The 17,242-nt window shown below is 51.3% G+C and overlaps 1 protein-coding gene across 3 annotated transcripts in view; it reads left to right on the forward strand.

Moving 5' to 3' along the window:
* LIG1 (DNA ligase 1) overlaps positions 1 to 17,242 on the forward strand; it is a 45,933-nt gene that overhangs the window by 25,787 nt on the left and 2,904 nt on the right. For all 3 annotated transcript variants that reach the window (XM_008054162.2, XM_021710477.1, XM_008054163.2), the window contains 13 exons: positions 410 to 576; positions 960 to 1,036; positions 1,938 to 2,029; positions 2,272 to 2,371; positions 3,346 to 3,431; positions 4,230 to 4,345; positions 5,386 to 5,481; positions 7,498 to 7,608; positions 8,194 to 8,265; positions 13,358 to 13,502; positions 13,669 to 13,751; positions 14,981 to 15,133; positions 16,895 to 16,948. In XM_008054162.2, the coding sequence (XP_008052353.1) occupies positions 410 to 576; positions 960 to 1,036; positions 1,938 to 2,029; positions 2,272 to 2,371; positions 3,346 to 3,431; positions 4,230 to 4,345; positions 5,386 to 5,481; positions 7,498 to 7,608; positions 8,194 to 8,265; positions 13,358 to 13,502; positions 13,669 to 13,751; positions 14,981 to 15,133; positions 16,895 to 16,948 (1,352 nt within the window). The remainder of the gene's footprint in view (positions 1 to 409; positions 577 to 959; positions 1,037 to 1,937; positions 2,030 to 2,271; positions 2,372 to 3,345; positions 3,432 to 4,229; positions 4,346 to 5,385; positions 5,482 to 7,497; positions 7,609 to 8,193; positions 8,266 to 13,357; positions 13,503 to 13,668; positions 13,752 to 14,980; positions 15,134 to 16,894; positions 16,949 to 17,242) is intronic.

The raw sequence follows: 17,242 nt of genomic DNA on the forward strand, positions 1-17,242 counted from the left end.
GCCATATATGTAAATTGGTGCCTTCAAAAAGATAAGCCAAAGGGTCACCAGTCACTCCAGAGATGTCAGTGGCCAACTAGAAGAGACCAACTTGGCCTCCTCTGCCCTGTCTACCCTCACTTCCCTGGTAATCTCAGCCCATTTGTGGCTTTAAATCCCATCTACACCGTGATGACACCAGCCCAGGTATCACCCTGAGTGTGGGCATGTTTGTTGACTGCTTCCTCTACCCAGGTAACTGGAGACATAGTCACTCAGCCCTCTCTATCAAGTGGTGAGCATTAGGACAGAAAGGGCTGGGACTTGGTACAAGCACACACAGCCGGAAAAGATTCATCCAGGCCTGGCGACGGGAGATGGGCAGCCACATTCACCACCCTCACCACCTCACCTGCTTTCTCCCACCAAGGTCGGCAGCTGGAGTCCGTCCGTGCTGAGGTGGCCGAGAAGGGCGACATAGGGCTGGTGGCCGAGAATAGCCGCAGCACCCAGAGGCTCATGCTGCCGCCGCCTCCACTCACCACCTCTGGGCTCTTCACCAAGTTTTGTGACATTGCCAGGCTCACCGGCAGTGCTGTAAGTGGGGCGGGGTGGCTCACCACACCCCAGATGTCTCAGGGACCCATGTGTGTGGCAGGCCGCTTCTGATGACACTGTCAGGGCTGAGTCTCTTCAGTGCTGCTCGGGGCACAGTGCTTCCTTCTTACTACCTGCACTCAGGACTAGGGGGCTCTCCTCTGGGGGTTTTATCACCAAGTGCCGTGATGCCACATGATAGGACACGGATATTTCCTGGGTAGAGGCTGGAGGGAGACAAGGAGAGCAGGCTTGTTTCTATTGCCCAGCGTGCAGGAGGCCATGGAGCTGGGCATGGGATGGGGTGGGAGCAGGGGGTGGCTGGTGGGTCGGAGGCTGGTCCCTGCCTTCTCCAGGCACTGATGGCCCTTCCCCTGTTCTAGTCCATGGCCAAGAAGATAGACATCATCAAAGGTCTGTTTGTTGCCTGCCGCCACTCAGAAGCCCGATTCATTACCAGGTAAGTGTGTGGCCTAGGAGGTTGGGGAGAGGGGGCTGCAGGCATGGAGGGGAAAAAAGGGAGGGTCTGGCAGCCAGAATCACCACGAATGTCCAGACAGCCCTGGGATGAGGAGCATGAGCAAGAAGCCTGTACCCTAAGGGGTGGGAAGGCAACGTAGTTTCCTTTCACAGTCGGCTCCTTCCCTTGATGGTGTTGCCCAGGGAAGGGTCCTCGGCTCGTGGGTAAAACGTGTGGTGGCTGACAGTGGTATCTGCCTCAGCCTAAGGACAGGGCTGCAGCACAAAGCCCCTGTCTGCCCTGACCGTGGAAGCAAATCAACAGCTCAGGTCAGGCAGCATGTCTTGGGTGTCTTGCCCTGCGCCAAGTGCTTTATCTTGTTAACTCCTCCCAGCAACCCTGCGAGGTAGGCCCTGTTATCCTCATCCCAGTTTACAGAAGGGGACATGGAGGCACAGGGAGGTAAGCCACATGCTGCTGCTGCCGACTGAAAGCGAGGACTGTTGGGGTCAGGTCTTGTCCATCATGCTCACTGGTGCGGGCCCCAGGTCCAGTTCTGTCCCCAACGTGCCCCCCCGAGCTTCAACCCCTCCCAGGCAGCTGAGCTGAGCGATGAGGACTCCTATGAGGCACCTGCTTCTACCCCCAAGTAAATGCCAGTGGTCATGCTCAATACTGTGTGTCCTGAGTTCCAGACAGGGCTGCACGTGCAGAAGGGCCGAAGAGACCCAGAGAGGGGCTGGGGACTGTGTGGTTTCCTGGATCCCTTCCAGCTCCTGAAAATTTTTCTGGTTTTTGAGAAGAAGGTCTGCAAGCATTCAGGTGTGGGAGACCGGGGAGGCAGGAGGCAAGGTTGGGAAGGTAGAAACAAGCCCTCTTCTCTGGCTTGCTCTCTTCCCAGGTCCCTAAGTGGACGGCTGCGCCTTGGACTGGCGGAGCAGTCAGTGTTGGCTGCCCTCTCCCAGGCTGTGAGCCTCACGCCCCCAGGACAAGGTGAGCTCCTCGGGCCCTGTTTTGCGCCCTCGCTGGGGTTCACGTAGGTTCCCTTCTCCTCTTCAGAAGCCCATGGCCCACCTTCCCCGCACGTCTCCTGCCCTCCAGGCTCCTCTCCCTAAGGAGAGCATTGTGGGCAGCCACATCTTCATTCCCTGCCTCATGGCATGCAGCCCACTGTGGGCCCTGGGGCAGCCGAGGGGTGGGGTGCATCCCAAAGCCTCTGGTGGGTCTTTTCTCAGAATTCCCCCCAGCCGTGGTGGATGCTGGGAAGGGCAAGACAGCAGAGGCCAGAAAGAGCTGGCTAGAGGAGCAAGGCATGATTCTGAAGCAGACGTTCTGGTGAGACCGGGCTGTGGGCAGAGTGCCAGGGCGGGCCAGAGCCAGAGGGGCAGTGGGCGGGCATGAGGGGAGTGTGAGGGCCAGTGACTGACGTGCGCTGGTGACAGTCACAGGGCTGGGGTCTGAGAGCAGGGGCTGGTGATCTAGACAGGATCAGTGCTGGGCACAAGGATAGTGACAACAATCAGGAAGGTGGCAGACAGTGAAGTGTCATGACCCACAGAGACAGTGAGTAAGGTCAAGAGGTTTTCGAGTTCCAGACAGGGCTGCACATGCAAAAGGGCCAAAGAGACCCAGAGAGGAGCTGGTGACACATATAGCAAGGGGTCATGATAGTCGCAGGGAGGACACCCCGTGGAGTGGTGGCAGGAGCTCCAGAGAGCCATGTGGAGGAACTTTGGCCAACAACCTGTGCTGGGCTGGTGACAGCCAGATGGTAACAGCCCCAGAGACAGTGTCAGAGGCAGGAGAGCCAGTGAGTAGCTCTACAGATGCCCCCAGAACACCCACGCACTACTAGGTGCCCCTCTCAGGCATGCAGTGAACTAGCCCTGGAAGAGCTGCCAGGCCAGGGCATTGGCTCAACTCTGCCTTCACGTGGGGCTTGACCAGCTGTTGACCTCCAGCCCACCCTAGACAATGAAATCAGAATCTTCTAGGTGGAGCTTGGCTTGAAACCCCTTTTTAAAAAACCCATCCTGGAGTGGTCTCACATGTAGTTGGAGGAGAGAATCACTGGCCTTGTGGTGACCAATAGGGGGCAATGGCAGGCCCAGACTAAGTGAGACAGGGTAATGGACAGTGACACTGAGGGAGAGCACAGGGACAGGGTGGCAGAAGAGTCAGGGACATGGTGGCAGAGACAGGCCGAGGCATTCAGGAGCCCAGGCTTCTGGGCACAGACCGAGGTATCTTTCCAAGCTGTGTGAGTCCTAGAAAGACTCCCCCTATCTTGTTCTCACCTCCCACCCCAGTGAGGTGCCCGACCTGAACCGAATTATCCCCGTACTACTGGAGCATGGCTTGGAACACCTCCCGGAGCACTGCAGGCTGAGCCCAGGTACGGTCCCCACAAGCCTTCACACGACTGACTGCAGCCCCTCCCCTGCTGAGTTGGTGTGAGGGTGCCACCCACCACAAGGCATCCCTCTAAGACCCTGCAAAGTCTTCTTCTCTCCCCACCAAAATTGAATCCTTTTCCCTGGGTACAGGCAAAGCTACTCTAATAAAGATATGCCAGAGCTGGGCATGGCAGCACGCATCTGTAATCCCAGCCACTCAGGAGGCTGAGAAAGGAGGATTACTTGAGTCTAGGAGTCCGAGACCAGTCTGGGCAACATAGTGAGATCCCATCTCTAAAAAATAAATAAAATAAAGATATGCCAGAAGGCAATGGGTCAAGCCAGATAGAATTTCTTTCTCTCACACATAAGTAAGACAGGTGGCCAGGGAGGAGACGGGTAGGGTGCACCAGAAATGACCCAGGGACCCAGGTTGCTTCTGTCTTGTCATGCTGCCCTCCAGAGTTGTCACCCCAATGTATGTGATCTGAGGTGACTTGCATCCCTGTTCTTGGCTGTGGGAAGAGGCAGCCAAATTCCTTGCAAGGATGTGACCAGACATTGCACCTTCTGCATTCATTCCTGTCACACAGCCTTTCCCCAGCGACAAGGGCAATGGGAGCTGTCATCTCAGGTGGGAGACCCAGTGCCCTTCTAAGACTTGGGAGGGCTCGTTCTCCAAGAAATGGCAAGAAAGCAGAGTGGGTCCACGTTAGTCTCCGCTGCATTCCCCCTAATTCATTGCCTCTTCTCTGCCCCAGTCTGCCTACCTAACTCTCTCTCTCCTCCCCTCCCAGGGATCCCCCTGAAACCAATGTTGGCCCATCCCACCCGTGAGGTCAGCGAGGTCCTGAAACGCTTCGACGAGGCAGCTTTCACCTGCGAATACAAATACGATGGGCAGAGGGCACAGGTATGAGGCATGGGATGCCCCTCCCACAGGCAGGGAAATACCTAGAAAGCATGACCGTGGGGTTGGACAGGCCTGAGCTCAAAACTGGCCTCTGCCACCACACACTTCCCGGCTGCCTTGCTTATCTCTGGGGTTTTGCTTCCATTCCATGCAATGGGTGCAGTAATAACTACCTCATGGACTCTTCTGAAGTAAAATCCCCAAAAGCCCCGACTTCCAGTAGTGACAGCTCAAGAAACTGGCTCTGCTCATACCTTGCTAGTGGATGTGTTAATTAGAACAGCCATTCTGGGCGACGCCTGTGTGCCCTTAGTGCAGTGACGTGCATGTGTCCTGCATCCCAGGGCCACAAGCATCCTCACTCCTGGGATCTGTACGGATGCTTATTGTAGCTTTTGTCCTGGAGGGCAGTTTTCCCGGTATTCATCGCTTGGGGATGGATACGCGAGCAGCGTGGGTGGGCATCTGCAGGACTTGAAGGCAGTGCCAAGTAATGAATTCGATGGACACTTAGCTTTACAGGGGGGCTGCAAAATAGAGTGTTGAGAAAACAGTAAAAAACTAGATGATTGATGCTAGTCACCATGGTTGTTTGTACACACACAAGTAAAAATAATGACATATATCTATGACATCTATGTAGCCCTGCTCAAGGACTGTGATCAGACTATATTAAGATATATATAAATAGTAGAAGCCAGAATGAGATCTACAGGATAGCATTTAGACAAATCAGCATATACACACAGCAAGATATATGTGCTCATGGGTCAGGCATGATGACTAACGCCTGTAATCCCAGCACTTTGGGAGACTGAGGCGAGAGGATCACTTGAGCCTAGGAGTTTGAGACTAGCTTGGGTAACATAGCAAGACCTCGTCTCTACAAAAAATAAAAAAATAATAACCAGGCATGGTGGCACATACCTGTAGTTTCAGCTCCTTGGGAGGCTGAGGCAGGAGAATCTCTTAAGCCCAGGAGTGGGAGGCTGTGCGGGATGAACTCAGCTGATTTCCTCTCCCTTCCTTCACTCTGGCAGATCCATGTTCTGGAAGGCGGGGAGGTGAAGATCTTCAGCAGGAATCAGGAAGACAATACTGGGAAGTACCCAGACATCATCAGCCGCATCCCCAAGGTGGGTGTCTGCCATGCAATTTCACTCTGGTGCAAGGTACAGAGAACGGAGGCCCATCCAGGCCAGCTGAGCACAGTGGAGGGTTATCAGAAGGAGACTGAATTGCATTTGGCTACAGATGACAGAGTGCTCACTTGAGCATGGCCTGACAGGTGTTATTTTTTCTCAAGGAAATCAAGGTGGGCAGTCCAGCACTGGCTCAGCTGAGCCAGCTCATTGCCACCTCTGTCCTCTATGTCCTTGACAAGCTGGCTTTTCACTCCAATGTTTGTCCTCTTATCATTTCCCAGATAGATGTCACACTTCTAGATGGAAAGACGCAAAAGAGATTCTGGTTTTTGTCCCCTCCCATGAAGGGAGTTAACACTTTCTCAGGTACCTCCCACCATCCCTGCTGACTCCAGCTGGGAGCCACACTTGCAGTACTTGGCCCCATGGCCACACTAGGATGGTGGAGGCTGGGAAAACCGGATTCTAAGGGAGTTGGGACGTGTGTGAAGGAAGCCGGCCTGCAAATGGACCCCATGCCTCAGAGCCAGGCCCAGAGCTGGGGGCTTCTCTATGCCCCACTGGGGTCTCGGGCCTGTTTGAGAAGTCCTCCATCAAAGAGCCCTTCTCCCTGCTGCCCCTCATTAATTAGGAAATTGATTTGTTCAGAGAGCAGGGAGCACAGTGCTGAGAATTCCCGTTAGAGACATCGCAAGAGTGGCGGCACAACGTGTGCATTCATGAAGCTCCTATTAAGTGCCAAGCACTAATTTTTTAAATCGATTTTATTAAGATGTAATTTTTGTAAGTTTCTGATTTTAAGTGTACACTGTACCATCTGATGCATTTTGACAAACTTAGACACCCATGTAACCAGCATATAAAACATCACCATATTCTCACCACCCTAAAATGTTTCCAGTACCCCCTGGCCAGGCAAGCCCCATCCTCTGCTCCCACCATCCTCCCGCCAGAGGCAACCCCGGTCGGCGTTTTGGTCATCCCAGGTTCTCTTGGCCTGTTCTAGAGCTTCCTGTGAGTGAGATCAGCAGTGCATAGTCTTTTGTCTCTGACTTCCTTCGTCATTCATTCCACAGGTGTTCATGGGGCGTCTGCTCTGAGCACAGCCCTGTGCGCCTATGCTGAGGCTAGGAACAAAAGGTGGGCCTGTGTGCTCCCCGCCCTCACCAAGCTCACAGGGCAGGCAGATCTTCATCAGAGTCCTGCAGTTGACTCTATACTTACTTGTGGAGATCAGGGCCCTAAAGAAAGGAACAATCTTCTACAAGCCCATATGAGAAACAGACCTGACTTAGACCTAGTATCAAGGAAGCCGCATGGCTCCAGGGCACAGCATGAATGGTGCCTCATGGGTTTGTGCAGTACAATGGAAAAGAGGCATCCCAGTAAAGGAGAGGAATGGGGCAGACATTCTAAAAGGAACAGCATGTACAAAGGGCTGGTGGTGAGAGAAACATTGCCCATTTGAGAATTGGAGAGCCTCATGTGCTAGGGTGAATAGAGCAGGGCTAAGGCGGCCCCCTGAGGCAAGGGAGGGACAGGGCTGCCGAGGACAGCCCCACAGCTCTGGGGAGTCATGACATGGTTTTAGCAGAAATAGGCCATGATCAGATGTGCCAAGATCACCCTGGCTGCTGTGAGGAAAGTGGGCTGGAGGGGTCAGTGCAGGAGGGGAGGCCACCAGGAGGATGTGATTAGATGGCTGGGCGCAGTGAGGAGGTGAGAAGGGGAAGTCAGCAATCCCCAGGAAATCAAATGCGGATGAGAAGAGGAGGGAGATGACAGACAACTGGGCTTCCAGCTTGTGGGGCCACATAGCAAGTTCTCAGAAAAGCTGGTTTCTTTCTCCTCTCAGAGGGGATCAGAGAAGAGGACCTGTGCTCATGTGTCTCTTTAGTAGTAGATCTTGAGAGCTGCAGAGGGAGAAGGGAGCTTGTTTCTTGTATCTGTCTTTTGACTTCATCCTCTACATCTCCCGAGCCTTGGCTCTTTCCCTTCGCTTTTCAGATTAAACTCCCATCAGTCACATCCTTCATCCTGGACACCGAAGCCGTGGCCTGGAACCGAGAAAAGAAGCAGATCCAGCCGTTCCAAGTGCTGACCACCCGCAAACGCAAGGTAGTGTGAGCCCCCTCCACCGCCTATCACGACCCGTATTCCCTCTTCTTCCTCCCAGTCCTGGCCATGGGTCCTGCTTGGTCCTCAGGAGGGCAGTATTGGTCTGCGTGTAGTTCTCTCAGCCTTTTGCAAAGTGGCTCTACAGCCCCAATCGCCATGTTCTCATCCCATCATCCCAAGTAAGAAGCAGGGAAAGGCCCTTTCCCTGTATCCCTTGTTTTATTATAAAAGGAGATCTGTTCTGGGAACCCCCACAACCTGCACCCCAACAGACTCCCCCTTTACATCTCTTTTGGCCAGAACTGTGTTATGTCATCTCCATTAGCTGCAAAGGAGGCTGGGAGAACAAATGTCTGGTGAAGGGAAATGAGGTTGTTGGAATTAGCTGAGAGCCATTATGACTCAGCACCTGGAGCTGCAGCATTGCCACCCTCGTGCCAGTATTACCTGGGAAGTGTGGCCTGTTACCTGGGGAGAGGGGACAGTGATAAGTGACTGTGCTGTCTGCCTCAGACACAATGGAGGGGACCCACCTGGTCCCATCTCACCTTCCCCAACTCCTGGTCTCATTTTGCCCCCACCCAGGAGGTGGATGCGTCGGAGATCCAGGTGCAGGTGTGTTTGTACGCCTTCGACCTCATCTACCTCAATGGAGAGGTGAGTTCCAGTTTCATGTCCAGGGGCGGCCAAGGGATGATGAGTGGTATGTGAGCCTGGGAACCAGCAACCTGACTTTCCTTTCTGACTCTGCCATGTCATTGAGCTGGGAGGCCACACTTGGGCAGTGGTTCTCAGAATGTTGTCCGAGGACCCCTGTGGGTCCCCAAGACCCTCTGAAGGGCATCTGCAAGGCCCTCCATTTCCCAACTCCACATCTGGGGGAGGTGGCCTTTTTTCTTGTACTGCAGCCAGAACAACACATCTCAGCTGCCTGAATGCAGAAGCCTGTGCTAAGCCAGATATTAAGAAATTTGCAAAAATGTAAAATAACGCCTCTGTTCTCACTAATTTTTTAAAGTATAGCTGTGTTTCATGAAAATGTGTTACTTGTATGGTGGCGCATGCCTGTAATCCCAGCTACTCAGGAGGCTGAGGTGGGAGGGTCGCTTGGGCCTAGGAGTTCTGGGCTGTGGTATGCTATGCCCACTGGGGTCAGCACCAGTAAGTGACCTCCTAGGAGCAGGGAGCACCAGGTGGCCTAAGGAGGATGAACCAGCTCACGGCAGAGAAAATGTTTTTGGGTTTGCATGTTGAGTTTTTTATTATTATTATTATTATTAATTATTATTATTATTGAGTTGGAGTCTCACTCCATCGCCCAGGCTGGAGTGCAGTGGCACACTCACAGCCACCTGAGCATTGGCCTGCTAGGCTCCGGCGATCCTTCCACCTCAGCCTTCCAAGTCACTGGAACTACAGGCATGCTACCACACTCGGCTATTTTTTTGTTGTTGTTGATATATTGTAATTGCGAGGTCTCACCAAGTTGCCCAGACTGGTCTCAAAACCACAGACTCAGGCAGTCCACTCACCTTGACCTCCCAAAGTGCTGGGATTACAGGTTGAGCCACTGAGCCCGGCCCATTATTATTTTTAAATGAATTACTACATATTTTTGAAACTTCTAATATTATATAAATATCATATTATGTAACCTACATTTATATCATATGATATAAATATCATATTATGTAACCCACATAAGCAGAAACTCTTTAGAGTAGTCTCAGTCATTTTTAACTGTGTAAATTTTACAAGTTTGGCTCCAAGACTGAAAATTTGAGAACCACTTCTTTAGGGTATAGGTTAAGAATCTGGAGTCAGGCCACCTGCTGTCATCTCCCAGCTCTCCCTTCCTCGCTGTGTGACTGCAGATGAGTGGCTCACCCTCTCTGTATTGCCATTTCCTTATTTCAGTAAAGAGCTAACAGCAGTACCCGCTCTGTTAGGGTGAGGACTAAAGGGTGGGATATGGACTTGGAAGCTCTCGAAAATCAGGGACAGTTGTTATCATCCCAGATGACCTCTGACAGTCTGGTAGATGAACAGTGATCTGGTGACAGCTTTGGTAACTCACACTTCTTAACAGAGTAGAGCTTTTCAGATCTGTTGGCCACGTGCGTTTGTCCTGGGACATGCCCCCTTGTGTCTTTGCTCACTTGTCTGATGGGTTCTTACCCATGTCCTGCTGGTCTGAAACAATTCCTTCCCCATTAGGCCAATGAGTCCTTCACCAGGACAGATGGACCTGCTGGTGATTCTAATCTGAAATGCCCTTGGTGCCTAAACCCCTACCTTTGGGTACAGACTGACATGTTAGAGCATAAGACGACCATAGGAAGGCCCACAGAACTCGGATTTTGTTTCCCATGATGTGGGGGAGAGGGGAATATTGGACACCAGGTGCTTTCCAAATACCAGATGCTCTGTGTTTTTTCTGCATGATTTGATCATTTCTGCTCTGCTAGTTTGTTTGTCTCTCATGATCATTTCAAATAGCCCTTCTTATTTGATGTTTACCTTTATTTATTTATTTTGAGTTGGAGTCTCACTCTGTCACCCAGACTGGAGTGCAGTGGCTGCTCCTGGCCACTGCAGCCTCGACCTGCTGGGCTCCGATAATCCTTCCGCCTCAGCCTTCCAAGTAGCTGGAACTACAGGCACGTGCTACCACGCCCGGCTAATTTTTTTGATTTATTGTAGAGATGAGGTCTTGCCAAGTTGCCCAGGCGGGTCTCGAACCCGCGGGCTCAGGCAATCCACTCACCTCAGCCTCCCAAAGCACAGGATTACAAGCTGAGCCACCGAGCCTGGCTGATGTTTGTCTTTAAACTTTGTAGATGGCCTTTTTGCTGTATAGAACTGGCTTGAACTGTCATGTATGTATGTATGTATGTATGTATTTATTTCAGTCAGGTTCTCACTCCGTCACCCAGGCTGGAGTGCAGTTGCATGATCACAGCTCACCGCAGCTTCAATCGGCTGGGCTCAGGCGATCCTCCTGCCTCAGCCTCCCTAATAGCTGGAACTACAGGCGTGTACTACCACATAAAACTAATTTTTTTTTCTTTTTTGTTAGAGACAAGGTCTCACTATGTTACCCAGGCTGGTCTTGAACTCCTGGGCCCAAACGTTCCTCTTGCCTACACCTCTCAAAGTGCTGGGATTACAGGTGTGTATCACTGTACCTGGCCTATTATTTTTTTATGTAGTCAAATACATTTTTTTTTCTCCTTTTGTGGCCTCTTCCCCAAGATTTTTTTTTTAAAGTCATCCTTCCCTAGAATTTTGAAAGCCTCTGTTTAGGTTTTTTTCTAGAAGCTTTACATTTTTGTATTTTACCTTGAAATCTGTGTTCCAGCTAGAAGTTGCATGTGTCAGGCAAGAAGTGGGCAATCTTCCTATCTTCTTTAAAACAAATGATAAGGCAGTTGGCGCAACATATCATTTATTGGCTAATGCTTCTTTCTCACATCACTTTGATTTGCTTTTCTTTTTCATCTGATGCTTGGTCTGTCTGGTCTACCCATTCTAGTCCATCCCTGTTCTGTTTTAAACTACCTTCACTACTTGCCCTCCAGATGGGCAGTCAGGCTTTTTCCATCAACAGCTTTTTCAGTTGTGCAGAGAAGGCCAGCAAGCATTTTATGCAGAAAGATGAAGGGGCTACCACAATGGCTAGCGTACAGATTCTGGAGGCAGACCTCTTCAGTCTGACATCCCAACCACACACTTCCTAGCTGATGGATTTGGTGACTTAATCTCTCTGAGCCTCAGATCTCCCATCTGTAAAATGGAGTAATACCTCCTAAGGGCATGTCTGGGAAGACTAGCTGAGCCTGTGCTACCCAGTGCAGCCACCTCTAGCCATGTATAGCAGTTGAGCTATAAGGTGCTATAAGGGTAGATATATGAACTACACTTTGAAAACTTAATCCAAGAGAGAGTGTAAAGTACCTTGGTAATAATTTCTTATGTTTGTCACACAATGAAATCATATTTTAGACACTGGATTAAATAAAATATATTAAAAGGATTTCTAAATAAGGAGGGCAGAAAAAAATAAAATAATTTTACCTGTTTCCTTTTATCTGTTAACATGGCTACTAGGAACTAAGATTAAGAATGTAGTAGCTAGCTGGGCTCGGTGGCTCAGCCTGTAATCCCGCGCCTTTGGGAGGCTGAGGTGAGTGGATTGCCTGAGCCCGCGGGTTCGAGACCCGCCTGGGCAGCGAGACCTCATCTCTACAATAAATCAAAAAATTAGCCGGGCGTGGTAGCACATGCTTGTAATTCTGGCTACTCAGAAGGCTGAGGCGGAAGGATCGCGGAGCCCAGCAGGTCAAGGTTGTGGTGGCTGGGAGCGGCCACTGCACTCCAGTCTGGGCGACCGAGTGAGACTCCAACTCAAAAAAAAAAAAAAAGAATGTGGTAGCTGTATTTCTGTTGAGTCGGGGTCTCACTCTGTCACCCAGGCTGGTGTGCAGTGGCATGATCACGGCTCACCACAGCCTTGACCTCCAGGGCTCAGGCAATCCTCCCACCTTAGCCTCACAAGTAGCTGGGACTACAGGTGTACATCACCACATCCAGCTAATTTTTAAAAAATTTTTTTTGTAAGCAAGGTCTCGCTATATTGCCTACGCTTGTCTTGAACTCCTGAGCTCAGGCAGTTCTCCTATGTTGGCCTCCCAAAGTGCTGGCCATGATCATCATCTATATTTCAGAGTCTTTCCTTAGAATGGAGTCTGAGGGTGGATCCAGGGTAGTTCAGAGAACAATAAGAGGAGTGATTCCCCATCTCAGGAAGCATTCATTCACGCCTTGGCCTGGTAGAGGGTAGCCAAGCCTCTCCTGGGGTGGATGAGGGAGAACTGAGCCAGGGGATTTCTTTCTTCTTGGCCTTTTCTTGCCTCCTCCCTCTACTTTTTACTCAATTCCACCAGCCTGCCCGATGGGTATGCAGAAACAAGGCCTCATGCCAAATCCAGGCTTGAATCTGCTCAACTTCCATCAGGACTGTTCCTGACCATGGAGAGAATTCACGGCATATAAGAGTACAGGTTGACTTAGAGCTAATGAAGTCAGAGAGAGTGGGTTGGTTTCCACAAGGCACGAGTTGATTTGAGAGTATGCACGAGCAGGGCTTTCCCATAAACAGATACAGATGGTCAAACTCAGGCAGAGCAGACTGCGGCCTGTGGACCAGATCTGCCCTGCCACCTGTTTTTGTTAATAAGATTTAATTGGAACACAGCCACTTGCTTACACATCATCTGTGGCTACTTTTTCCCTTTAACAACAGAGTTGAATGGTTGTGACAGAAACCAAAGAGCTGAGGAGATTTAAAACATTGACAACCCTGGATTAATGTAGAAAATATCCTCTCAGAAACATGTTTATTAGCCTTATGGCCATTGGCCTTTTTTTGCCTTTATTCAACTGATGTTAAAAATTACAAGAGATGCCTAAAGTGTAAATTCAAGCTCCAGCAAAGTGTGACTCCCATCTGATGCTCTTGAGGTCACCAACTAAATGGTGTCCAACCTGTTGTCAATTTCTAGCCCCGTGCTTAGAACTCTCAGAATCCTTCCCAAAGCCTGGGTCTCCCCTCTCAAGACTTTCCATCAACCACGTTACGCCTTATGGATTGTGTGTCTCCTGTTTGCCTTACGGTCAGGGCCTGTTGCCTTTACTTCTGCAATGACATCTCATCTTCTCTTCCTGTCCTCCCTCCTCGGCCCCTCAGTCCCTGGTACGTGAGCCCCTCTCCCGACGCCGGCAGCTGCTCCGGGAGAACTTTGTGGAGACAGAGGGCGAGTTTGTCTTCGCCACCTCCCTGGACACCAAGGACATCGAGCAGATTGCCGAGTTCCTGGAGCAGTCAGTGAAAGGTGAGGGCACCTGCTTTTTTCTCCGCTGAGGTCCGCAACCTCCCTGTGACCTGCGCTGACCCAGGTACCAGCCTGTCCCCCATCCCAGACATTATAACCGGAATCCCACCTGTTCTAGCCCTTGTGAGCCAAGGGCTTCCATGGACCACACTTGTGTCTCCCCCAGACTCCTGCGAGGGGCTGATGGTGAAGACCCTGGATGTCAATGCCACCTATGAGATCGCCAAGAGATCGCACAACTGGCTCAAGGTGATTCTTGTCCCAGCCTGGCCTTCCCTGCCAGATCCCTGGGTGTGGAACCTCTACTCTGCAGCTAGTGTGAGCTCAGGACCCTGCTCATAGCTCCACCCAGGCCTCCTCAGGTCTCCCCACTGCAGGCCCTTTTAACGAGTTCACCAAGAATTGATTGGGAACTGCCCAGCTCAAGCACTGCGAATCCCAAGGTGTGGGATTCAGATGAGGTTTCTACTCTCCCTGCTCCTGCCTTCCTGTCGGCTAGGCTCTTGGGAAGGAAGACAGCTAATATACGATAAGTCAGGCAGTAATGGGTGCTGTGAAGAAAGCAAGTCAGCTCGAGGCCAGAGGGCCTGAGAGTGCTCCGGATGATCACAAAGGGCCTCTCCAGAGGCAGCGTTTGGATAGAGACCTGGACGATAGGACAGGGTCAGCCACATGAAGGTGGGGGAGAGCACCAGCCAGGGGACTGCACAGGCCAAGGCCCTGATGTAGGCTCGGTGTGCCGTGGGGAGCAGGGGCAGGGAAGGTCAGAGTGGAGAGCAGGCCTGTAGATGAAAGTGGATCTTTCTCTAAGGGTTTCGGGAAGTCAGTGGAAGTGTCACACAAGGGAGCCAAACGGTCAGGCTGTCCTTGGACAGAAGTCCTCTGGTCACCCTGTGAGTAGTGGCTGCGTATGCTGGGAAGGCATGGGCCCCTGAAGTGGGAGCGAGCCAGCAGGAGTCTGTCATCTGGCAGAAGGGACAGCTGGGGTTGGGCAAGAGGCTCAACGGGAGACATCTTGGAGCTGAGCCGGCTGGCCCGCTGACTGGATCTTCCTGGGTGTTTACAGTTGTCTGTGGCCTGGCTGCAGCTGTGAGACCTTTCCATTTAGAAAACATTCTCTGTTGTAGCCCCAAGGCTAAACTTCTACCTAGCCCAAAGTCAGCACCTAATTAATATGCCTTGAGTGAATGGATGCATGTCCTCTGTGTGAAGGAGTGAGTCGGCTGGGTCTATACTGAGGGAAAGAGGGAATAAAGGCTGATTCCTGAGGGCCCCATCCCGCCTGCTCCTCCCATGTACTCTTGTTTAAGCCTAGAAGCCCCTCCCACCTCCAGTCCCTTCACAGGGGCCATCCTCAGCATTCTTTCTGGAAGTTCTCCTCAGACTCACCCCCATCCCTCCTCAGCCCACCCACAAGCCCCAGCAGTGAGGGCCCCACCCTTGGTGCCCCCCTCATCTCTTGCCTTCCCTTCTCGCAGCTGAAGAAAGACTACCTGGACGGCGTGGGCGATACACTGGACCTTGTGGTGATTGGCGCCTACCTGGGCCGGGGGAAGCGGGCCGGCCGGTATGGAGGCTTCCTGCTGGCCTCCTATGACGAGGACAGCGAGGAGCTGCAGGCCATATGCAAGGTCCTGGGAGCATGGGGCTGAGGGCAGAAGCAAGGGGGGAGCAGATTAGACTCTTGGGGGGACTTCTATTGGGCAACCTGGAGAAGGCCCAGACCAAGTGGTGCTCACATCCTCCCTGTGAAGGATTTTCTTTTTCCTAGTTTTTATTTACTTTTCTGATTTTATAAGCAACTCTCACTTCATATAGAAAAATAGGCTAGCACAGAAAGGTGTAAGGAGCCTATGTCAGCTAGGAATTGAGTCCAACTGCAAATAGCAGTGGCTTACGTAAGAGAAGGGTTTATTTTCCTCTCATGTAACGAAAAGTGTGAAGGGAGCAGGCAGCTCTTTGATGTCGTTAGGGATTCAGGCTCCTGCTCTCTCCCCACATTCATGGTCATGTACTTCCGGCCCCGTTGTCACCGTGTGGCTGCAGGTATTCCGGCCATCATGGCCCGGCAGGCTTCAAGCAGCAGGAAGGAGGAAGGCACGAGGGCTAAGGGGCATGGGCCCCCTGCGTCAGCCTCAGCCCCGTGAACAACTTCTGTTTCAGGCTTGTTGCTCAGGACTTTGCTCCTTGGCCCACCCTCAGCTGCAAGGGGTTCTGAAAAATGTGAAGTTTGTTGGGGTTTTTTTAAGTTAAAAAAAATTTTTTTTAAGCTAGAACTTTGCTCCTTGGCCCACCCTCAGCTGCAAGGGGTTCTGAAAAATGTGGCGTTTGTTGGGGTTTTTTTAAGTTAAAAAAAAATTTTTTAAAGCTATGCACCTCCTGACTAGATTTTCTGTTTATTTTCTATATCCCCATAGCTAACAAATTTGGGTCTTTTGCAACAGAAACAGAACAATATATCACCCAGAATCCCAGGGGCAAGCACCAGTAGCATTTGAGGAATGTTTTATTTATATTTTTACAAAGTTGTGATCCTTCTCGCTGAGTAATCTTTTCTGCCCTTTTGCCCTGTGAGTGCTGTATTTTAAATGCTGTCATATGCACTGAAGTAGTATAGTAAACTGACTGAATGCCTGCACAAGAATTTTCAGGTGGATATGTTCCAGTTTCTTGAGCCAGTTCCCTGGAGCTGTGTGGTTAGACTGTCCCCAGCTTTGTTCTTCTGAATAATGTCAGCACTTAATATTACATTAAACTGAACAATCAGTGATAGAAATAGTTTTGTAATTCACACATATCTTTGGCCACCAACCTGTCATCATTTTACATTATTTAGAATGGATTTTTTAAAGGGCTATGTCAAGACAAAAGGCAAGAACATTTTTAAGGTGCTCAACATAGAAAGGGTTTTCAACATACAAAAGGACATTTTGTATCTGTCATTTGAAGATGCCTATCTTGCCACATGTCTGCTGACATTGCATATTATTACTGTTTTTTAGTCTTGCTTATTTTGGTGGGTGAAAGAAGCTCTTGGCAGGGTTGAGGTTAGAGGTGATGACAGCTGCACAGGGGGTTGTGGGTGAGCCCAAGGGAGTGGCTTCCAGGGTCGAGGAGACAGTGGAAGGAGCAGGGGTTTCTTCAGAAGACACAAGGTGATGAGTGGGTTCTCGGTTCTCGGAGGGCCTGTCGGGAGAGTGCCCCACCTGGGCATCTGGCTGGATACCCAGCACCTGGCTCACCCCTTCCTCTTGTTTCTGTGGCTCCTGCTTGGACTAGTAGGGGGTGGGGGCCCCCAGTGTGCACAGAGTCTGGTCTAACATGGCAGGAGCAGGGAGGAAGCCCCAGGCCTACCCTGGCTGAGCCTCTGATCTCCCACATCCTCCCTGCAGCTTGGAACCGGCTTCAGTGACGAGGAACTAGAGGAGCATCACCAGAGCCTGAAGGTGAGCCGGGCGCCCAGCCTCAGCCCCTCCGCCTCTCTTAGCACGTGCCATCATGGAGCTCAGGATACAGCAGGAGGGCAGTAGGCAGGGAGCAGCGGTAGGGTTCAAAACCTCTGGTTTCAGCTGGGGTGCTGGTTCTAGCTGAGGACACTGCTCAGGGAACCTTGTCACCCCAGGTCCAGGCCTCGGCCACACTGGGGCAATCACTGGCACTATTGCAGGGTTCCCTGAGCCGACCCTTGTATAGTGCCTCGTGTGCCCCAGTGAATGGGACATTGCTCTCTTTAGAATCTC

The sequence above is a fragment of the Carlito syrichta genome, unplaced genomic scaffold (genome assembly GCF_000164805.1).
Source record: "Carlito syrichta isolate Samal-C Ts95f unplaced genomic scaffold, Tarsius_syrichta-2.0.1 Scaffold289177, whole genome shotgun sequence".
NCBI classification, from domain to species: domain Eukaryota; kingdom Metazoa; phylum Chordata; class Mammalia; order Primates; family Tarsiidae; genus Carlito; species Carlito syrichta.